This window comes from Saccostrea cucullata, unplaced genomic scaffold, assembly GCF_032062105.1.
Source record: "Saccostrea cucullata isolate Sc308-1 unplaced genomic scaffold, CSIRO_AGI_Scuc_v1 ctg848, whole genome shotgun sequence".
Taxonomy (NCBI): Eukaryota; Metazoa; Mollusca; class Bivalvia; order Ostreida; family Ostreidae; genus Saccostrea; species Saccostrea cuccullata.
The window spans coordinates 66,154-91,412 of NW_026941208.1; the positions used below are offsets into that span (position 1 = coordinate 66,154).

The 25,259-nt window shown below is 31.9% G+C and overlaps 1 protein-coding gene across 4 annotated transcripts in view; it reads right to left on the reverse strand.

Annotated features, from left to right (window-relative positions):
• Positions 1-25,028, reverse strand: part of LOC134257419 (uncharacterized) — a 51,071-nt gene extending 26,043 nt beyond the window's left edge. Inside the window, exon 1 of one of the 4 annotated variants that reach the window (XM_062740037.1) lies at positions 24,935-25,028. Coding sequence is in view for 1 of the 4 variants with exons in the window: in XM_062740033.1 (XP_062596017.1) it covers positions 165-211 (47 nt within the window). In the remaining 3 variants the exon portion in view is untranslated. Of the gene's footprint in view, positions 1-164; positions 254-10,027; positions 10,150-19,684; positions 19,801-24,934 lie in introns of those variants that run through there. The other 3 variants (XM_062740035.1, XM_062740036.1, XM_062740033.1) reach the window with 3 other exon arrangements.
• Between the last annotated feature and the right edge of the window lie 231 nt (positions 25,029-25,259).

A 25,259-nucleotide genomic window follows, 5' to 3' on the forward strand; every position in this document is an offset into this window, starting at 1 on the left:
TATATTGACCCGTAATCAGTCCAATATCTAACTGTTCAGAACCATATCCGAGTCAGGAGACGGGATCATATATAGCTTCAAGCGAATTTGTTTTCATATATATTCAATATATACACAAATTAAAATAATGCTATAAACTATATGCAAATAATAATTTAACATACCGCAGAAAGGACACCAATAAATTCCAAATGACAATCAAAACTTGCATTTTCAATCAACCGGTAATTATAATTTTATAAGAAAAATAATAAATGTAGCAGAAAAAAAATTGAAACAGAACGACAAGTTGTTTGTAGGACGAGGTTTATAAATAATATGAAGAGGACGTGTGCTGAAAACGGAAAATAGGCTGTTATACACGGAAATAAATACAATATTGTATCTGATCTACTTAATATATGTCAAGAGGTTAATCATAATATCATACATAACTTCAGATGTTCATCTGCACCCGAGGACGCTTCTGAATTTTTTTTACGCCAAGGTACCCTTTTTTTTCCAAATCTAATTAAGTCATGCAATCATGCTCTTGATTACAGATAAATTAGGATATTAACGAAGATTATGACGGCTTCTGAAAAATGCAAAAAAAAAAAAAATAAAATAATAAAATTAAACTCCATTTTGTTTAGTACTAAAGAACTAAAGGACAACATTTTGTTTTGTACTAAAGGACAATTTGTTTCAGTGATTAAGTTAATTTTCAAATGCAACTGAAATGGCGAACCTACCTGATAGACAGACACTTGAAGATTAGGTAATTTTACATTAACAGTTATGCATGCGCAACGAGCACAGTTTTTTTTTATCCACCAGCTGTTCTACCCACAAAACTAATCTATCCTTCGACCACTTTATCCAATGGAAGCTCGGTATGTTTTTATGGCATGAGACAATCAATGAAATGTGTGTAAATTACCCTTCTCTTGACAAGAGTTTATTCAAGTGTTTCCTGCTAGAGGGAAAATCTAGTTAGATATCTCTCTTTCTCTCTCTCTCTCTCTCGCTCTCTCTCTCTCTCTCTCTCTCTCGGTATAACATGCATAATGTACCTAACTATAATGTACATCCACAGAGCCCGGTAACATACTGTTTTTGATTTTACGTAATCACTATATATATATACAAAAAAGGACTTTTTGTATACATACAGTGATTACGTAAAATCAAATACAGTATGTTACAGGCCCCTGTGCGTACATCCATCACTCGATGGGTATTATTGATGATATCAGGCTCGAAACATAGGGGGGGGGGGTGAGACACTGACCCCAACTTCTTTTCCACAAATTACATATTACTATCGAAAATGTACGTTGAAAGCCTGGTTTCCCACTTTTTGTTGCAGTAAAGTCAAGTAAGGGTAATGCAATAATGCATGAAATGGTATTGAAAGAAGTTCGCCTAACACCATCCCCCCATTTTTTATGAAATATAATTTTTCTTTTGACATATTTCCCCCTTTTTTTTTTTTTTTTTTTTGCTTGTCAGCTTTTTAAGGTGATTTGATTTTTTTCTCGATCTAGCTGCCCCTTCAACTTTCAATAACGCCGATGGATATCGCACATTTCCTTGAATAATTGTGAGCAGCTGAAAAAGCATGGATATTTAGTGTGATGCAATGATAAACGCTTACTTAAGTGGATCTGAAGGCTAAAAATTAAAACTGTACATTCAAAAAGCGGTCATAGATTTTATCCTACAACTACCCCCTGCATTGACCTAATAAAGGTAACCTAATAAACCAAAGCTTTATCCGGTCACTGCCCCAATAAAGCCTCGTGCCTATATTCAGACGTTCTAAAAGCATTGTAACGTCACGTATACTGCAATGTTTACGCCATGGCGTCATAGTTTCAACTGCAGAGACGTGCTTAAATCTGTCGAAAATAGCTAGTTTTGGACGTTCAAATGGTAAAAAATATGCTGCACGATAAAAAAATACATGATAACTGTCTTGAAATATAAGCGATATTTGGGCTCGGGTCGAAAACGTAAGAGGGCTCTGCAAGCCTCGCCCTCTATCACGTTTTCTTACCCTCACCCAAATATCGCTTATATTTCAAGACAGTAACCATGTATTTTATATTTCTACACCATATACATGTACATGTACATATGCATACACATCGTTTCTAGACAAGGGAAACGCTTATTAAAAAAAATTATTTTCTACTAAGGCGAGGTTTTTGGGGTACTCCAATTTTTTTTTATCTACTATTCATTAAAAATTATTAAACCTTTCATAAATCGTGAAACTATATTTATCAGATCGTTAACTATAGTTAACGGTTTGTAAACTATAGTTTACAAATCGTGAAACTGTATTTATCAGATAATCTATGTTTTGCAATCGCAAATGATAGTTTTCGGTGTTAAGTATAGTTTACGGTTGTGAAACATAGATTATCGCGTTAACTATAGTTTACAGATGTAAAATATAGATTAACGTTGTTAACTATAGTTTACAGTCCGTAAACTATAGTTTACAACCGATAAACCTAGTTTATCGATTGTGAAACTATGATTTACTCATTTTTGTGAATTTGGCGTGCCATAACTATGATTAACAACTCTTAACTATAGTTTACGATTGTAAACTATAGTTTACAAACGTGAATCTATGTTTATCAACAAAATCCAGACAGATAAACTTAAATCAGCATTCGTAAACTATAGTGAACGACCGTTAAATATAGTTTTACAGATGAAAACTATGCTTAACGAATCGTTAACTATACTTAATGAATCGTTAACTATAGTTTACGGTTTGTAAACTATAGTTTACAGTCGATAAACCTAGTTCATCAATTGTGAAACTAGGTTTAACTCATTTTTGTGAATTTGGCGTGCCATATGTATAATAATTTTTGTGATTCACAGTTTGGTGAAATATGACGTAAAAGTAATTGTTTAATATACGTCATTTAATTATCTGTCAACAAAAACTTCGCCAAACGTTATTATTTTGCCCTGCAAAAGAGTAGTACCGCAGTTACCGTGAAGGGGCTAATATGCCAGCAGAGCAATTGCTATTCATAACGCAATGTTCACTGAATAACATTGTTCCTTAAATGATTGCTTCTGTCTTGTGTGATAGTCTGTATCATATTCCTAGAAATATTCACACATGGTTACTGTCTGCACCGTTCTTAATAAAATGATTAAAATCATGTTAAATTTTTATCGACTCTTGTCATATAATGTACTTTTATTATATCAGAGCATTTTGCAATTAAATCTAGGGTTGTGATAGAAAAAAAGCGACATAGCATATCTTTCAACAAGAGATACAACTTGAAAAAACCTAAGTGTTAGACACTGTAAGCTACGTGTACATGAATATCCTGAATATATTACTACTGTGTATTGTATATACGAGGGGCGTTCAATAAATAATGTCATTAGCTCGATGACATACAACACAGTAGTCATATGACATAAAGCTTGACTTTCTCTAATTATTGATTCTTTAATGAATTGATATCAGTTTGTGTGACCACTTTTCTTCGTAATTATTTCATCGTGGGAAGCTGGAAAACAAGGGCTATTCGAGACACTGCATTAAAAATGAATGGTCAAAAATCAGTAAACTAGAGTAAAATTAAACGCTTCATTAAAGCAGCTGTAAAACTTGTTAATATCCCAAAAATATATTAACTGAAATATGCGAAATTTACAGCAACAAATGCCTGTTTTATAGACAGGTGAACAAGTAGATTTCAATAAACAAATATTATATAATGGGCATCAAAAATGGGTACCGTCCTTGGCAACAATGACTTAAAACTACCAATGTAAATTTGCGAAATTTCAACAAATAATCACTGATTATGTTTTATTGACTTTAAGACACATAGCAAAATTCATAAAAATCATTTTGGAGATATGCCATACTGTTTTAAAGAAACATTTTATAGTAAAATGGTTTAATACTCAAAGGTCACCCTATATTTTGAAAAATGAATGAAAACGACTGCGTGTAGGAATATCCAAACAGTTATTTTAAAAAAATCAAAAATAGTTCTTATCCACGTTTGTATGACATTGTAACAGATAATGAAACTTGAATCCATTTTGCTTTAAGCCCACAAAACAAACTTACAATAAGATTCACTTGACAAAACCACAAAGGCCTAAGAAGAGCAAAGAATTGCATGAGAATAAAACTGTTTTATATGCTATTTTCTTAAATATTAGCGGTCTTGTTGCTCAAATTCATATTCTGAGAGGAAGTTCAATTATGGGGGACTCTAGAAAACAATTTTTTCGCAAAAAAATTGAAAGGTTTATGAGAGAAAGGAAGCAGAATGAGGAATTCACTACATTAAGGTAGGATTCTTCTCTGGTTTTTGACTAGATGAAACATTCAAAGTATATTCGCTTACATGCCGTATATATTGAGGTGTAAGGGATTTGAAAGACCATATTTTTCTTTCCTCATCACAATTGTACAACTTTAAATAGAAATGGTAAACTGCGTTTGAAAACTAGCAGGGACTATATTTTTGGCGGAATGGTGGCGTATGAAAATATCTTCTTTTCTGCCTCTCAAAATTATAACAGAACAATGAATTTAGTTATAAATTTTTACACAATCGAAGACTTGGAGAAATTTTCAAATGTAAGTTAAATTAATGATGAGGGACTAAACTTTCAAAATATATAAAATGAATATAATTTTTCAAACAAACTAGAACTTTGTTAGCTTTTAAACGCTTCCTATCAAAGTGCAGATTTGAGCCAAAAATCCATAAAAAAGTATTTTTTCTCTCTTAGTAAAAGATCAAAACTTTTTGTTTTTGTATCATTTTGTACATTTATAAGACTACTTTATTATATGTGAAAATAAGAAAAAGTTAAATATAGGAAACATATGAAAATAACTAATATATCCTAAAAAATTAAGAAAAACAGAGAAAATTCGGATTAGCCCCTATCCAGTTTAGTAAAATTATTTATGTAAATTTGGTAATATTATGCTATAGACCCGATATAGTAATATGTTTTTATGCAAAAAGAACAATCTTTAAACTTCTGAAATAGAAGTAGGTATCACGTGATTAGCAACAGTATTTTTTTTTTATTCTTAACTCTTTACAACTTACTGAACTGTTATGCAACATACATTTAATGTTCACGTCATAGAAATAGAAATTTACCATTTCCCCGCAAGCAGCTTTTAGCGTGGTACACGTTTCTATAAAGTTTAGAGTAAATAATACTATGACATCATATATGAATATAAAAATAACCTTTCTTATTTTATGAGATTTTTGCAAGTATGAAATAGAAGGAAATTGGGATTTAATTAAAGATTAAATGAACTTTTAAAAGTGCGTGAAAATGCGTGATTGCGAGGAAACGGTTTATGCGTGATTTTGCGTTAGAAATAGGAAATGGTATATGCGTTAAAATGCGTGACTGCGGAGAAGGGTGTTAATGTCAAGGAAAAAGATGATGACCTTCACCTGAACTTGCCTCTAATATAAAACGGTCAAATTTTATCTCACTGATATTATCACTTCCTGATATTGTCTTCTTGATTCTGTGGAAATTTCATTAATTTTTAGTTATTAGAAATATGAGAAGAATCCTACCTTAATATTAAATTAAGTGTCTTCATGACGGCGTCCAAACCCACAGGCCATGAAGAGTAAAGTAGTTTTGAGGATAAACAGGAAGTTAATGTTTTGTCACACCAACAAAATTTGACAGATATTTCAATCTTTGACTTGTTTCATTTCCTAAACTTAGATAAACATCTATCAGAAAGAAAAAAAAACAAGTACAGCAAATCATAGGATCTGCCGTATTCCAGTATACGAAGGGTCATACTCAAAAATGTGTTCGAAAAACAATTAGAAATTGAATGAAAATGTTACAGATATGCATTTTAATTGAAAGAGAATATTTTAGTTAAATCATTAAGACAAAGTCATAGAAAAACGTTTTTTGTTTCTTTCCGAGACCCAATGACATTATTCATTGAACGCCCCTCGTACCTCGTATTTATTCATTTATGTGCATGTGCGCGCTAGGCAGGTTATCCTGCAGTTAATTGCCAAATTGCTTAATGTATCGCTACAAGAGACCGAAAGGCCTTAACAGGTACCTGAATTTAATACAACACTGTAATTCAAAGAACTGTAGTAAGTTTTCTTTCTCAATATCCAGGAGCAGAGAAGATTTTCAGAGAAATTATACATTTCCATAATGTAATACAGTTTAATTGTACCCTGACCCTAACAACGGAGCACCTGACCCCCAAGACATGGAATTTACAGTTTTTGAAGACACACTTTTGTCTATCATAACTATGCACAAGGAACGACAGTTTGAATCTTGATTACAAGAAGCATAAAACAGGTTTTAAAAAATCATGCATTTTAATGTAAAATCAAACAGCCCCCCCCCCCCCCCCCCCCAGAAAGCTGAACCCCTGACCCTGGGATCACAACTTTTATAATTTTGGAAAAATCGAAGTATTCTTCTTCATCATAACCATACATGTACATCTAATTTATTTGTTTTATAAATGTAATTATTTGAACGTAAATAAGGTTTAGCGTCACACTATCTCATATTTTTACTTGTTATCTCATCTAAAGCTTTAATTTTGATGGCAATGAAGTGATCTATGGATTAATTAATTTAAATTAAATTATAAAATGACTTATCAGACCCCTCCCCCTCCTCCTTTTCCTTTGTTTGTTTGTTGTTGTTGTTTATTAAATTTTTGTATCCTCTTCACAAATTAAAATGCACGTATAAAAGAAAATCAACATTGAATAATTACATTTAAAGGTAAGATTCAAGAACAATCTCTTAATGATTACTTATGAGAAGTATAATAAGTGAGGAGTGCTCAGCTATTTTGTTTCTAGTCCTTAAATATAAGTAATATTCCTTAATTGCAAACATGTTTTTTTTCTTAACTTGACATGTTTTTCAGAAATTATTTTTATTATTTTTTTCATTTACATTAATTATATTTATAATTTTGCCATTAATAAAGACACTTGGGCTATATTTCTATTATATAGATAATTTGGCCAGAATTCTAAAGTTTTTGCAAGTTTGAACTGATGCAGTAAGGATTTATTTCGATAAATTCTTCCCAAACAAGATTTTAGAAAAGACTCTGAAAGAAAATGAAACGGACATGAGAAGAGGACAGTTCCGATTCAGGACTACGACTAGAGATTCCATTCCCTCCACAAGGTACTTATTGGTTTTCTTCTTTAGATGAGGAATGTTATATTTGTAAAAATATTTTATGGCCTTAAAGACGATATAAATGTTTGTTAAAAGGCGTTTTACTTAAAATTACTTGAACATATTTTCTATGCTATGAATTACAACTAATAGCATTTTAGTACAATTCTCTGTCATCCTTGGACTTTCTGTAAGGCGTGGCAATCTCGACGCTATATGATTAGCGTTTTTCAAATGGCGACAAAGATTCTCATTGGTTCAGAAATTAATAACATCAGCAACTTTAAATTGTTGTTGACTACGATGAGACGACTTAAATTAAGCCCAACCTCTTTGCCGTACGAAAAGTTATTATTGGTTCATTCATTGCTACACTCGTTGACACTAGCCCGATCTAATTTTAATAGTTGCCAACAAAAATCTCCCTTGCCAGGTCATTGGAAGAGGGATTAAATAAAATTTATTTTTTATTTTTTTTAATATTTCTTACAAAATTGGTTGAAATTTGTTTCGCAATTCAAGAGAAAACTGAGAGTCCAAATGTTAACGGACAAGAACGTCGTTAAACGCACGACGATGGACAAAAACAACTAAAATAGCCCTGATTACTTATATGACTCAGGTAATCTAAAAATCTTATCCTTGAAATAAAGCAGAATACGACCTTCAGCCAACTAGTAGCAGACAAAAAAAATATTATCAAAATATTAATTTATAATTTATTCATATTTACACAAAAACTGCTCAAACGCAAGGTCAAATGCATCGTTTTTAGCTCACCTGAACCGGAAGCTTTTCAGATGGAAGGGGTCTGGGGTTCGTGTATTTGCAATTGATAAATATATTATTGCGCACGTGACTATCATGCAGAAAACTGACTTCAAGAAACTAATAACAAATTAGTTAACATTTCTACCTTCAATATAGAAAAATGAGAAGACATTACAAAGTCATTATTAACTATAATCCACAAAATAGACCGATGATCAAGAATAAGAATAGAGAAATTCTGAATGTGCAGTTAAAGTCACTCCGCCCTGATGTATGTTATCAGCAAACTGGACTTAAATTATGCTTTATTTCTTGACGATTCAACCAAGACCAGTTTTTACTAACCAATTATATCATAATTAATTATAATTATAGTTCCAGATAGGACCATATAGTTTACTATCGTTCACTAACACGGTCGAAGGCAGGAAAATGCAATATGCAATAACGAAGAAAAGACAATTCGATTACGATGGAACGATATCACGGTGAATCCATCGAAGTATAGACCCACAACTCGATATATCGATGATTCGATAGTGAACTACCTTCCCTGTCCGGATCCCAATCTCTCATCTTTTGTTCCAACTTGTGTATGTTTAGAATCCTGATAGGGGGCTATGAAGAGATTGCTTATTAAACTTTCCAAGCTTAAATAACCTGTCCATGCAATTCATATCGATTGTCAAATTATTTTATAAGTATTGTTATTTTTCTGAACTACATGTAATTTCTTATTTGTACAAAAATACGAATGTGTAATTTTCTCGAACAAGTAGCTAATACGTCAGAACGAATGTAATTATAAAATCTCCGAACGAATGTTTCATTTTTACGAACAATCGTTTTTTTTTTTTTTTTTTTTTACAAAAATCTGCTTTGTCTCAACAAATTTATACAGTCATGTAATTTTTCTGAATATATTTCTAATTTTTCCGAACAAATATCAAGTCCGATCGAATTCTTATTTTGTCAGAACAAATACTTATTTCATCTGAACAAAGCTTATTTGACCAAACAAAGATTCTACTGATAAGTAAATTAGATGTGTTTGTTAAACACTGAAGCCCCGTATTGCAACTTATGGCGAGGGTTGAAGTTTCTCAACTGAATGGGAAACTCCAAAAATCAACGTCCAAATTGTTGATATCCAAAGATCTTGTGATAAAGAAAATATAACCATAAAATGTGAAAGCCCTATTGCTAACAGTTAAAAGGTTATGGTCAAAGTTGTGTCAAAATCCGATTCAAAAGGTCAAAAATATGTATACCCACTGAAAGGTCTTGTTACAATGAATACACATGTTAAGTATGAAAGTTCTAGCAACAATTAACCATTCGAAAGTTATGGTCAAGGCTAATGTTTGTTAATTTTTTGTAAATGTGGGTCAAACTTCAAGGTAAAGGTCAAGAGTCCAAATTTTGTGGTACCAAAAGAAAGATCTTTTCACAAGAAATACAGCTGTAAAAAATTAAAGCTATTGCCCAATGAGCAATGTTTAAGTTTCTGCTGACAATAAAAAAAGAACGGACAGACAGGGCAAAAACTATACACCCCTAAATCTTTCAAACATCTGAATGATAATATCTGACCCTTTAGCTGCACCATACGTTATATCCCGTAAATCAAACGTAAACATGGCAGAGCAATTGAGATAAGATATCTCTTGTATTACTGCGAGTTTTATTGTATTTTATAACGAAAGAAAATAGTATGCAAAATTTTGTAAGTTTTGCTCTGAATTTTTGCGAATAACTAACCCATAATCTCTACCTCAGTCTTAAGAATAATAACAGTGTGTCTGTCTGTATACCTTTCTTGTTGACTATTTTCGTATGCAAAGTACGTACATGTACGTTTAGTAAATCACTCACTGTGAAACAACGTGTATAACGAAGTCTGGGATCTGAAAAAAAGTTTCATAAATGCCAGACATTAGTCGTAAGAATCTATAAAGTCAAACTCTATAAAATAGATACACATAAAATAACTACTAGAAACTAGATCTTAACTTTATACATTTAATTAACTTACCCCCCAAGAATGTTCCTTTCCCCCTGTAGTCGTTTATATCTTCAAGTTTGAGTACGCTGAGCAAGTAGTGTTATCAATTGCCAAATTGTTAAATGAGTTACAAAAAAAAAAATCTTAAAAATATTCTTAGACTTTTGTGCAGCTTGAAGCAGAGTATACGACCTCCGTGCAACTGGAGCAAAGTCGACAAATTAAAAAAATATCTTATTACGATTACACAAAAGTCAAAGCTACACACAGATAACTTTCTAGGTCACTTGAATTTTTTATAAATTGAAAAAAAATCAGGTCTGTGCATGGCAACAATCATCAACAGTTAATGTCTTCGACAAAATGCTTTTTTTTTTTTTTTTTTTTTTTTACAGTTTTATGGTCAACATTAATATATATTGTTTTGCTCTGGCAAACCCGATATAATTGTCAGATGAAAAAGTAAAATAGGATGTGCACAATAGTATTGTGTAATGAAAAATCTTTTAAGCATCATTAAATTTTATTCAGTGGTATAGGAGGAGTTGTAGATAAGAGATCAATATGATAGAAAAAAAGGTTGTGCTCATGTTTTGCTCTGGGAAATCCAGGATATATGTGTTCGATCAAAAAGTAAAATGGGAGATGCACAATGTCACTTTGTATCAACGATTCTGTGAAAGTATCATTAAATTTCATTCAGTGGTAAAAAAGGAGTTGAGGATAAGAGATGGGTACCCAAAAGCGTAACAGACGGACGTATAGACGGACGTTCAATAAACAGACTGACGTACATACGGACGGACATCCCGATCACTATATACCCTCCTGTTTATCAAACGAGGGTAAAATGAATCAATGAATATTTGAACGTAGACGGAACTTTTACTACCAGCGCCAGATCCTTTCTTATAATATATTACTGTTGCACCAACCAACCATTAAACGAGACGGAACAAATATTACGTGGCATCTGCAACTTATCTAAGACAAAAGGATTAAGTTCCATTAGTACACTGTGTATGTTTATCAAATGATATATGTAGTACTTGCGAAATAAAAAAAATATTGTTTAACAATTATTAGGATCGCTCTTAACCATCTACAGCTGCACCTATCCGTGCATGTACGTGATCAAACTTATCAAGGGATATTGTCATTTTTTTTTAATTTTAAATTTAAAAGCGTGAGAGGTACATGTATATATTAGAATTTAATTCATGCCACCAGTATACCTGCTTGCTTTTCAAGTAGGGTTAAAATGAATCAATGAATATTTAAACATAGACGGAACTTTTACTACCAGCGCCGGATTTTTTCTTATAATATAGATAAGATAAGATAAGATAATTTTATTTCCAATTTTGGGCCCAGAAGACATAAAGGTTTCTTACAATTACAAGATAGAAAGTTCTAAAAGAAAGGTTATAGTAAACATATACAAACATAAACACACATACACACACATGTATATATCTGATATAATATTACAAGTAACTGGACATGTAGATGCAGCAGTTGGGATTATCAAATTGTTAATTAACATGCAATCAAAATCAATATTATCAATATACATATATCCCAGTTTACAAATAAATATGTGTCTATAACATTATTTATGAAAACTCATGGCATTATGCCTTATTTTGAAGGCTTTGACAAGATATTCACTTAGCTTTGTAATAATTAGATTATCTTCATTAGACATTAACCAGAGAAATTTGTCTCCTTTTGATAATAATATGAAATTTTTGTTTAGTAATGAGATATCACGAAAAAATTTATCTCTCTCCTCAGTATATAATGGGCATTCAGTAAGAAAATGATATTCATCTTCTATATTGTTTTGGTTACACATTAAACATATTCTTTTGTTTCTATCTAAGGGGATTCTTTGACCAGCATTATTTTTTACAGATTCATATCTGCCTTTTTCAATTCTTAGGTCATGAGCACTTATTCTAAATCTACAAATGGATTTTCTTATTTCATGAGATTTAATGTACATATATTTTTCCATTATAAAATTTTCTTTAAACATAAAATAAGTAGTAAGTTTTCCAGATTCCAGTCCCTCTTCACGTTTCATTTTCCAATATTGTAGGAAGTGTTTTTTCAAATGTTTCTTAACTTGTTTTTTTTTAAAATGTGTTTTTGTATGTTTTACATTCTGGTAATGAGAGATTAATTTTCTTACTATAATAAATTACATTTTTGTACCAGCAGTTAATATTGCCTTGATTAAGGTTAATATTTTCTGTATATGCTTTATGTAACAGGGAAGATTCTGGACTTGATTGCAACCTATGCCAGTATAATAATATATTACTGTTGCACCACCAACCATTAAACGTGACGGAACAAATATTACGTGTCATCGGCAACATATTTCAGACATCCCGATATCTCGACAAAAGGAATAAGTTCAATTAGTACACTGTGTATGGTTATCAAATGATATATATAGTACTTGCGAAAATAAGAAAAAGTATTTAACAATTATTAGGATCGCTCCTAACCATCTACAGCTGCACCTATCCGTGATCAAACAAATTTAAAAGCGTGAGAGGTACATGTATATATTAAAATTTAATACATGCCATGTAACTCTACATTTCTTCCACTATATTTTATAGAAAGATCAAAAGAAGCATTTGGACTTGAAGAAATTTGTTTTACTTTTACCTTTAGAGAATATGTATCATACCTTTTATCCAGCAGCTCATTGAATATCATTCAGTGGTAAAAAAGGAGTTGCAAATAACAGATGGGTACCCAAAAGCGTAACAGACGAACGAACAGAAGGATGTACATACATGTACGGACATCCCGATCACTATACCAGTGTCATTTTGTAAATTTTGAAATTACCCAAAATTTACAACATGACACCAGTATACCTGCTTGCTTTTCAAGCAGGGTCAAAATGAATCATTATAAATATTTAAACATAGGCGGAACTTTTACTATCAGCGCCGGATCTTTTCTTATAATATATTACTGTTGCACCCCAACCATTAAACGAGACAGAACAAATATTATGTGACATCGGCAACATATTTCAGACATCCCGATATCTCGACAAAAGGAATAAGTTCAATTAGTCCACTGTGTATTGTTCTCAAATGATATAGACTAAGTACTTATTCGTCTATGTAATTCATCAAACTTATCAAGGGATATTGTAATTTTTTTTTAATTTAAAATTTAAAAGCGTACGTGAGAGGTATATATTGAAAATTAATACATGCCATGCAGTTCTCTACATTTCTTCTATTTTACAGAAATATCAAAAGAAACATTCGTGATCGGGTGGCCAGGGTTCGATTCTTGTTCGCGGTGCTGCGTCAAACCTAAGACGTAAACATATTAGGTAGTGACTGTTCCTTTGCCAAGTGCTTAGCACTAGAAGTGAAAGTCACGGGTCTTTCGGATATGACCTTAAAAACGTAGGTCCCGTATCACGGTAGACGTTGGCACGATAAAGAACTCTAACTAGTACTGCTAAATGGCCCTGAGTGCCGAGTATAGATCTTAATTGCGTGGACCCTGAGGTCCACGCAGTAAATATATAAGCGAGGTTAAACCGGATGCCATGGGTAAACGACAAGCTACGCATGCGCGAGAATGCTAGAGAGTTCACCCCTTCGGCAACTTGACCGTAGAATAATTCGCCCTATTCGAATCAGAATACTGTAAACGTATTACATTTGGCTGTGTATTCTTTTTAGCGTTTTTGGCGGAAAGACACTTCCGTTAATTCAAGGACAACGCTAAATGTTTTGTACTTATATACGTAAATAAGAACGATAAGAAAAAATAAATTAAATCTAAGCTAACTTGTTCAAAACTAAATTTCCGCCAAATGTCGTACACGCTAAATATTAGGGCTGGGTATTGGCCCGAGATTTCGTATTGCGATATATTGCGATATTTTTAACCGTATTGCGATATGTATTGCAATATTTTCAATGTAATAAAAATAGCATTTTCTTACGATATTTACTTAAATTTATGTACAGAATGTACATAACTATGATAAGTAACCAAAACGGAAAAAAAAATTGTGGATTTCATTTAAGTTATACTCTGAAATGTTCCCACAAAACAACATCTGACTTACGGTGTGGCTTAATAACAAACTTTTATTAGTCCATTTTTATATTTATATACATGTATAATGACAAAATTCCTTAATCTAAGCATATTGCCAATATATCGATATTACAAAATCGTATTACGATATTTTTTGTCATTGTATTGCAATATATTGAAATATCGATATTATTGCCCAGCCCTACTAAATATAATACATTTACAGTATGCCATTCAATGGCAAATCGCGCTTTTAAATCCGCATATCGTATTTATATACTCATTAGTGGATCCTAATTTCTCTCTTATACATATACTTTTAATTAAAAAGTAGGAAGAACTTGCAGTTTATAGATACATGTAACTTAACAAAATGAATAAAAATGTCATTCAACGATTAGTTCTAGCTTTTAAAAGATAGAACAAGAATTCACCGGCATTAGTTTTGTGCATCAATGCTCGCAAAATAAATTGATATTTCAGCAATCCAAAAATCCAAATACTGTTTGATAGAGGTCTGTAGCAACGGTTTTTAATGTGGGGGGGGGGGGGGGGACAAATAAATCTGCGTACTACAGAGCTGTGCTACACGTGTACCATCAGATCTGTTTTTTCCATGATAGATTTCTTCCGTATAATTCCAGAACAGGTGTCAAGTCCCAGCCATTATCAATATGGATTACATATATCAAAATACCCGATTTTTTAAACTGACAAAACTAAAGGCTTAATCGGAGATAAGATTTAACAATTTTGCTTTGAGACTTCAATCAGTCATATTAAGTTGGCAGATCATTCGACCCATTGAAGAAAATGTGAACAAACCCACATGAATATTCACTACACCTAGAAATTTTCTTAAATTGAATTTCGGTTAGAAACACATGCATATGGTCCACGTATTGCAGTCCTTTTTTAAAGGACGACAACTTGTTGAAGCTCTTCACCGGTATGTGGTGACGTCTCTGTATGAGTGAAAATTCTCGAATGGGACGTTAAACGATATTTAATCAATTAAAAGAAACATTTGGACTTTGAAACATTTTTCAACTTTTACACTTAGACGTGTTAGTGAATTATTATGCATTACGCTTCATTACTTTTTAAATCGGAAACAAACATTTCTCTTTCCAATAACAATGGAAAAATCAAAATGAAATTAAAATCCAAAATTAAGAAAACGATAAAGAGAAGATAATGTATCTTTGTACTATCTGCTGTTTTGTCATGGCTCAATGAAATCGGCTCAAAACTGTAAGAAGAGTAGAAAATTTTAAAGTCAGAGTAACCATATATCCAAATGTTTAACGAAAGCACAGTGTAGTTGCATGTTTATCAAAATTTACTGAAATCGGACAAAAACTGTGGGAGGGGGAATGCTTTCAAAGACCTTTACAGATACATTTTATATAGGTGAAAAATGTAAGTCTCTAAATGTTCTCTACTCAGGAACGAGGTTAAGCTTAATAAAATTTGGATGAAATTTATAAGAGAAATACCTCTTCTAAGAATACATAAATTATCTTCCATACTCCAAGATGCTTTCTTTGATAATCGTGGGAAATGCAAATGAGACACTACCTTACAGCCTCCAGAAAAATACCAATCTTTTTATGACTCGCTTATAAGTCGGACATAGAGTTTTAGACCAATATTTAACTCCCAAAATACCGACTTATAGGCGAGTATATACGGTAACATTGGGGGGATCCCTAGACAAAAATGATTATAACTGACAAACAGGCAGAAAACGCATACTTTTCTATTTTATTTTGCAAAAGCTAGAACCAATAACGAGTTCTAAGCTTAAAACTACATTCCAATCATTCGTAAAATTATTTATTTTTAAAAAAGGGCACTTGAGAATTACAATTAACAACATACATGTAAATGGAGAAAATTTCAATTTTAATATCAAACAAGACAGCGCCTACATTAAAAGATTGTACATGTATAAACGTCCCCCGAAAAGACCAACACCCCAGGCTCTGCCCTGACTGGTCTTTCAAGTGTCACATCCGGTCATGGCACTAATTGTAACGAGAGAGGAGAAAAATGAAGCGAACTAGACCCTGCTTATGATCCCGGTCTCGACCGTTGCATTTTTACATCTTGTGTTACAATTTTATCAAGTAGGAATGTGTACCTTGTGAGAATGCCTGCTTATTAGCTTGTCTAATATTATGGCCTTGTTCTTCAGAAAGTTTGAAAATACATATTTGTCCTTAACGAGACCCGATCTACTTGATCTGCGCATACGTTTTAACGCAGCGTCAACTTAGGCACGTCACAATACCCTGGACTGCCGTCACAATTGAATACAATAACGTCACAATAAAAATGACGTCAAATTGCGCTAAAATGTTTCGCTGATTTTGACTGTGCTTTTTGAAAGCTGGCTAATTCTTGCATTTTTATTACTTACATGTTTTTAGAAAATATTTTTTTAAATTAATAAACAACTTTGAAACATAATTCATTTTGTGGTAACAATTTCTTGGTACAGATTCATTAATTTTATCTTGTTCTATTTCAATTTGCAACCAAAAGTAAACGATTTTAGTCTTTCTCCTCCAACACTTTGAAGTGTTTATACTCATCATTTTTTATTGAGCATAAAGAGAAAATTATGTCATAATGTAAGAATGATATAATTAAAAAAAACTAATACGTATTACAATCGTTCCTTGATGCCATGTAAACCTATTGCAACTTATTAAATATCTAGTTGCATAAAATAAGCCCTATTTTTGTGTTTTGATATGCCCCCTTTTCACTGCAATAAAGGCTACCTCCGATTTTCTTTTCATTTTTTAAAAGAGAGATGCAAATTGCATGATATATATAAAAATCAAAACATTTCATCATTTATTTTTTTTTCAATTTGTCATTTCCTTTGTTTATTGTGAAGTTTATGTATATAATTGTGTATAAAAACATGAAAAATGGTCCATATCCGGAAAGTGTCCCCATTTGACTACAATAAAGGCAAGGTAACAGAATTTCATTCTAATTTTTCATAGCATAATACATACAAATTTATTTCCAAGAATCAATTTTTTTATCATTCCGTTTTCGTAATTCCAACTAGATTGGGCCTCATTAAGTGAAAGTTGCATCCCCAATTGTGGGTACGTCCTAGGGAGGAGAAATTATGTCTAATGTCTTGTAAAATGTCTTGTAAAAGTTCTATCCCTTGTTAAATAATTCCTTAGAAGACACTACATGTTCACCCTTTCTCAAAACATACGCTAAGATAGCGATATGACCGTTTATTTACATGTTACCAGTTTAAAATCCCCTTTACTCAAAGATGTTTAATTTGCTGTTGATTCACAGATCAACTAACGGACAGATGGTCATCGGGCATTTGTTGTTCAGAAAAATCTATTAAATGTTTACCTCAAGGAGCCTACAGGTACTATAAAAAGTCACATTTACTCCCAATAAACCGTAAATAAACCATATACAAGAGTTTAACATGCTATTCTCTACACATATATAAAAATGGACGCAAAATTTTCAGAAATAACTGTATACAAGTACAAGTACTACGATGTAAGAATTCCCCTCATCAAATAAAAAAAAATACTGTTTGCCGACCAGTTATTAAATATACGACAAACTTCATTTACTTTCCTATCATACTCAACTTAAAAAGTACTCTAAAGTACTTATAAACAGGAAGTACTAAAGGTTGACATAACCCCAAATGTGTGAGGATGTATTAGATTATTTGGTTATCATTTTAGTATAGAAAAAAAATACTTATTCTCTTCTATTAAATAAAACACAACGTTAATTTGGAAATTGACCTTATCTACACTTTCACTGAAATTCAGTTGTATTCGATACTGAGATCATTTCCCATGTTCAAATAACGTCGATACATATGTATTGCTACACAGCTTTTCTTATAATTGTGAAATCTGAATGTCTGATAAGCTACAGAAATTTGGGGTGTTGCTAAAACGCGGAACGGAAAACGGAACGGAAAGCGGAACGGAACGGAAAACGGAAAATTTTTGTCGAACAAATAAAATAGATTAGATATAAATCACATAAAAGAGCAATATTCTTGTTGTAAAAATCATTTCTGATAAAAATTAATTGTAAACTATTATATATTCATGAGTCATACACACCCTCCGTGGAAAAAATGGTACTGAAAGAAATTCGACCCCCCCCCCCCAACACACACACACACACACGAAATAGGATTTTCGTGTTTGGGCAAAGGGCATATGCCCCTTATTTTGGCTTGTCAAATTTGTTGTATGTTGGAATTTTTTTACTGACCCCCCTGCCCCCCCCCTTCTTTCAATTTGTTTCCAGTGTCAATGTCTGTAGAAAGTACTTATGATATTCAGATTATACACGCAGTGTCGAATTCGCGAATCATGAAAGGGGGAGTGGCAGTTTCGGGTCTGTCAAGTACACAGCAACATTAAAAATTGATCTATTAAACATTTTATATATGTTGGACACAAAAAGAGAGCTTCCTGTTACAACTTCTCAGATCTTTCCGTTGAGCGGAAGAACAAACTCATTTTTACGGGGTCATTCATATACACCCCTCCCAAAAATACACAAAAAATTTAACTTCATTGAATGCAAAGATTCTGTATTATATCTACCACATGAAAGTTTTCCAACTTTGTCTATCCAGAATTTAAATATATAGAAAGCGACTCTCTTTTGAATAAATTTTAATAACCAGTGTGTATAAGAGATGTTTATTCGAGCTTGCCGTAAAGGTTTGCCATAAACGTAATCTTAATAATTCTATTTTTACATTTTATTTCTCTTTCCATTGTTCATCTAGATATCAAATACCCCCCCCCCCCCAGTCAAAACCTATTTACTACGGAAATGTTCGGTCAAGTTGAACATCTTCATACTTTTTGTTAATGTAACTAATGTAGTATCAGGGACCTATATGTATACTAAGTTAGTATATAGGTCCATGGTAGTATTAAAGTTAGTGTAAAAAAAATGTACTGAAAGATGTTGGAGTTGGAACTTATTCCCTACCCGACTCAAACAATTGTTTTCTTTTTGTGTTTTATCCCCCCCCCCCTCCCGAACCAAACAATGGTCTTCTTTTTGTGCTTTTGCTTGTCAAATTCTTTTCAAGTTCGTTTATCCCCCCTTTTCAAATTCGATTCTAGGTGACTGTTATGTTAGCGATTTTCGTAAATAAGAGACTGAGCATGACAAAATCAACTTGTTTTTAATAGTGGTGGATTGAATATGTACAAAATAGATCATTTATGATAAAATCTGTGTATTTTAAGTGATTTAATCCAAAATAATACATTCCGTTTTCCGTTCCGTTCCGCTTTCCGTTCCGTTTTCCGTTCCGCGTTTTAGCAACACCCAGAAATTTGATACAAAAATCTATTAGTAAATATGTATTTGAAATAAAGTTTTAAAAATGTACATACGTTTTAGAACTTTGGTTTCAGTTTTTACCCATTTTTTTTAATTTCAGGATCCTGACAAATTTGACACTTTCCAACATAGAATTGTGACTTTCATGAATGAAATACTTAATGGGAAAATCACATCATTATAAAAATCCACACTCACCGATGTAGAAGATACTCGACGCACTTAATGTAGTTGCTTGAACATTCAATGTGAGAGAATGCAAGAAATGATTGGGAAGTAAGGAGTATTTTTTCTAAACTTGCGTCGGTTCCTGTCCCACAAAAAAACCCAAACACTTAACACAGGAAAAAGTTAGAAGAACGTCAATCTCGATCTCTATTTTCTCCATTAAAATTAGGTCACTTAAGTACGGCACTTGCTGCAATTTAATCTAATGGTTGAATGGATTAGTTTGATATTTGTTTTTGTAAAAGACGCAAATATCAATATTCTAAATTATTAAAAGATAACAATTTCCCATCGTCTCAAGCCACGGTTCGGAGTTCGCTTATATAAGCTCTCTCCACTTAAATGAATTGTAATTTTATAAAGTTATACTTGTCATATTTTGTTATTTCCCTCAAACTCGCCAGTTCCAGAAAGTTGTAATAGAATGATCTTGATGTAATTAAAATATCAGTACTTGTACATTTGGTGTATATCAAAAAGAAATAAGCGATTTTTTGATAACTATAACTAATTTACTAAAGGTAACTGTAATATCAAAGTTTTTACATGACTGTACTATAGTAAATCAAGGTATTTTTATATCGTATCAGATTGTCATATTTTATGTTCAATATCCATACATACATATTTGTTATATATTTAATTTGTAAAATATTTAATGAAAATGTTATTTGAATTATTTTGATATATGATTTACAAATTTTACATCATTGGTATCAAATTTAAGATCTTTTATACTCACTATTCTCAGAAAAAAATGCAGAGAAAAGTCCCATAGTAAATCAAAGTATAAAAGTACGTTTGTGTTTACTTTAGTAAACTACAGTAATCTATAATTATTTTTTGTTTAAATAACGACAAAAGATTGATAGTAAAAAAAACTAAAAGCAATTACAGTCTATCTTTCTCAGAATGTACGTCTCAATCAAGCTGAAAAAGAATTTCTTTGAAACACCTGCTTCATGTACAAGACTAGTGTTTTAGAAGAAATGCACGTAGTTGACTGGGTGCAGCTCAAATACTTATGCGTTTGCCTGAATTCCAAGCATATTAATATTACTATAGTCTTTCTCATACAATAAGAGAACAGGGTGTGAAAAGAACAAATTATACATTGTGTAATGCATGTCATTCCCCACAGCTAGATACAAAGGGATCCAATTTACAAAAATATGACTAAATAGAATTCAAATTGTCCCAGGAATTCTTTTATATATCAGTATAAGTTCATGTACCAATGCTTTCTCTTACAAATGAAATTTTCCAATGTCAAAATTCATGGTAACATCACTTCAGCAGAATGCACAGTGGGTGCTTTTTGTGATGTTGGTTTTGAATGGATAACATCGCTGGATTGAATTAATTATTGCTACATTCTTTTACTCATTGCAGCATTCATTCTCTGCATGTTGTAACAAAAACATATAAAGATAGACAATATCTATTAAATTGTATTTTAAAAGGGTAGATGGTCAGGAAATCGCATTACTATAGTATGAAATAATAATTTGATAGTTATGAAGTTAGGCAATGTATTTTAAGTGTCAGATCAGGTACAAATGAATGAAATATATGGAAATAACGAACAGTATTCAAACTCAAAATTCCTTCCACACAAAACACATTAAGAGCAGAGCAAACACTGACCTCCAGAAAACCAGAGGTGGGATCAGGTGTTATGGAGAAGTCAGCATCCCCTGTCAACGAGTCTCACCCGCCGTGTGCTCCTTGTCATGATCACGAAATAACGGACAAATCCGTCGACAAATCAGTGTGTAAATAATGGTTTTAAAATTTCTATGAAAAACGCCAGTCAACATTTGATTTAATTATAGAATAAAAGTATTTGCTGACAAGATCATTGTATCGACCGAAAAATGATTTCCTTAAACGAGACTGTTAATATTCTTGTTTTTATCAAATTGTTAGTTGATAACTTTCTTCGCTTTAGAAATTGTTCATACGTGGAACATGCTCTTGCGTATCGAAGCAACTAAGAGATATAAACCCCGTATGTAGACGATAAGGGTATGTTGCTGCATAAGTAAAGGTTAAACGTTGCAATTGAAGATTGAAAAAGTTAATTTCATCACGTTTATCATAAAGCTTTGATGTTAAATAACCACTAATGTCATTTTTTCTAATATCCAAATATGAAACAGATGTGTCAGACTCTGCAGTATCTTTTATTTCAAGCTCACTGGTACATATCGTGTCGACATATGAATGGATATAAGCATTGTTAATTGCCAATACGCGGTCGATGTATCTAAATGTTGAGTTGAAAGCCACAACAGGTGTTTTCTTCTTTTCATTTATAAAATTTTGAACAATTTTTGCTTCATATGAATACAAAATTGAAAATAGGAATATCAAGGGATTGTTAGAAGACCTGGTCTCCCAAAACAAAATATATATTGTCAATTAGAAACTCACACATCTTTTAAATATCAATTTTAGAGTACTTGTGTACATGTGCACAATCAGAATAATTTTACCAAATGATTTTGCAAATGGCCAATGACAATGTAAGTAAATGACCAAATACTAAATTTAAATATGAATATGAAAACCTTAAACGTGATTAAGTATTGCAATTACAAACCATGTCAATCTGAATAATACTAGTCCCCTTCTACTTTCACACAGGAGAATGGGGTGGTTTTAATCAGACTAAAACCACATAATAGTGGTTAGCTTTTTAAGGAATAGTGGAGAGAAAAAAAGCACCGCCCCTATCTTTTTGGATTAAATGTATTTATCAAGTTAAAAAAAAGTATCAAGGTAAACGGCAAAATTTTCGTTAAATCACCATGCAATGTTTTACGAAAGCCGGATAAGCTCAATTCTGAGAAGATAAAAAAAAATTAACTCGTTATAACGACTTAGTTATCTCGTTATAACGAGTTAATTATCTCGTTATAACGAGTTAGTATCTCGTTATAACGAGTTAAATATCTCGTTATAACGAGTTAGTTATCTCGTTATAACGAGTTAGTATCTCGTTTAGCGACTTAGTTATCTCGTTATAACGAGTTAAATATCTCGTTATAACGAGTTACTAATCTCGTTATAACGAGTTAGTTATCTCGTTATAACGAGTTAATTATCTCGTTATAACGAGTTAGTATCTCGTTATAACGACTTAGTTATCTCGTTATAACGACTTAGTTATCTCGTTAAAACGAGTTAATTTTTCTCGTTATAACGAGTTAATTTTCTCGTTATTACAAGTTAAGACTTGTCTAAAATTGATATGTCTAAGTGATGGGAAGTATAGCATATAAAACCGAGTCGATCTAGTTTGTTTATATAGTGTGTATAATAAAGATTTTTATTGAAAAACTAGTTTGTTTTTTTTAGGGGTTGTGCCTGTAATTGAAGTTCGTTTATGTATAAACGATGCAGTTGATTCGTGTTGTTTACTTGAAAGTCCGAAGACAAATAAATGCACATGTATACGAAAACTTATGACTGCCTTGTTATGTTATGTTATGAGTGGGGAGTAGCCCCCGAATTTTACGCCCATGACCTTATTGCTGATGACTCCATATCCCCCTTCTTCTAAACATTTCTGACTCTCAAAATAATATGTATCACACTGTAAGTGTATACAATATATGTTGTATTAACGCCTGCCTTAGCTTTCTATTATAATGTATAATTTAGGTACTTAGACATTGATTATACTATCAAACTGTGATTATTGACAGCAAGATCGTTCAGGATTAATAAACTTGCAAATTTTTATCAATTTTAAGTTAATTACGACTGATAATTATCAAGTAAACATTAATGGCATTAAAACTACAGCCATTTTTAATTCCTTTATTGCTATTAAATTTGAAAATAGAGGGGTAACTTATTATTTCGTTATAACGGGATAATTATCTCGTTATAACGAGATAACTAAATCGTTATAACTAGTTAATTAACTCGTTATGACGAGATAATTAACTCGTTATAACGAGATAACCAACTCGTTATAACGAGATAACTAACTCGTTATAACGAGATAACTAACTCATTATAACGAGATAACTAACTCGTTAAAACGAGTTAATTAACTCGTTATAACGAGATAACTAACTCGTTATAACGAGATAATTAACTCGTTATAACGAGATAACTAACTCGTTATAACGAGATAACTAATTCGTTATAACGAGATAACTAACTCGTTATAACGAGATAACTAAGTCGTAATAACGAGCTAAAACTAAGTCGTTATAACGAGATAATTAATTCGTTATAACGAGATAATTAACTCGTTATAACGAGATACTAATTCGTTATAACGAGATAACTAAGTCGTTATAACGAGATAATTAATTCGTTATAACGAGTTAAATATTTTTTTTTCTTTTCAGAAATAAGCCTATCCGGCTTTCGTAATGTTTACTGTTATGATGAAGGAAAAAAATTGCATTTTCTCTCTAACATACATATTACAGACTAAGTGTTTTCAATTAACTAATAATTAACAAGGTTAGAAAAATTTTATGAGTGTTTCCTAAGACGATGTTTAACCCCTTACATGGCATATACGCATTTCTACGCATCTGATTTGAAAAACGAGTATAGAGTGTAAAAACATTCATAACTTTGTTAATACTGCAAATATCAGAATCTAGCACTGTTGGAAAGAGAAAATAATTACAAAAAAGAATATACAGAATTTTTTTATTGATTGTACCAGTTTTTTGCTAACTTGAGTTAAACTTTACGCACTATTTGAGCGATTTTGCCATTATCGAAATCAATGCAGGGGTAACAAATTGTGTGTAAAAATGCTAAGTTCTGGTGATACCTCCAAACCCCACCCCATCCCCCCACAATACTTAAAATTGCTTTAAAAAATGTACAACATGCTCATAATTTTCAACACAACAATGAAATATTTTTACTTTATTTAACGAATCAAAAAAAAAAAAAAAAAAAACTAGAATGAAACTCAGTCTTGAATAAATGGGAATTCCACCATGATTAATGATTATGTTGTATTTCGTTGCCATGGCAACTTAAATTATATTTTTATACTCATTTTCAGAAACTACACAATACCTGATTTCAGAATATATAAACATTAGTATATACAAAAATTAAACATTAAAAAAAATGCATCGAAATCTATATATCAACATGTCCAGAAATGCTTAAATCTTTGCCATGGAAGGGGTGAAAAGTATAGGATATATCACGAAGAAGTCTTTTACTTACCCACACTACATCTTCTTTTCTTGGTCCACAGGTACACATTTAGAAATAAGATTATGTAATCGTTATATAATTTCGTTTAATGAACAAGAAACGGGGTTCGACCTCAGAGATAAGTCGGCCGATCAGATAAAAATAGCAGACTCCTTTTTTTTCCTCTCGAGGGCACAGAGATATATAAAAACATAAAAAATCACTTGTATTTAACTGGGGGCAACAGCAAGCAATAAGCTGGAAGATTAAACATTAACTAAGGTAGTGTATGATTTAACGCATGCAGTAAACTGCTTACACGGCTGGGTTATATAAACAAAGAAACTTGGGCTTC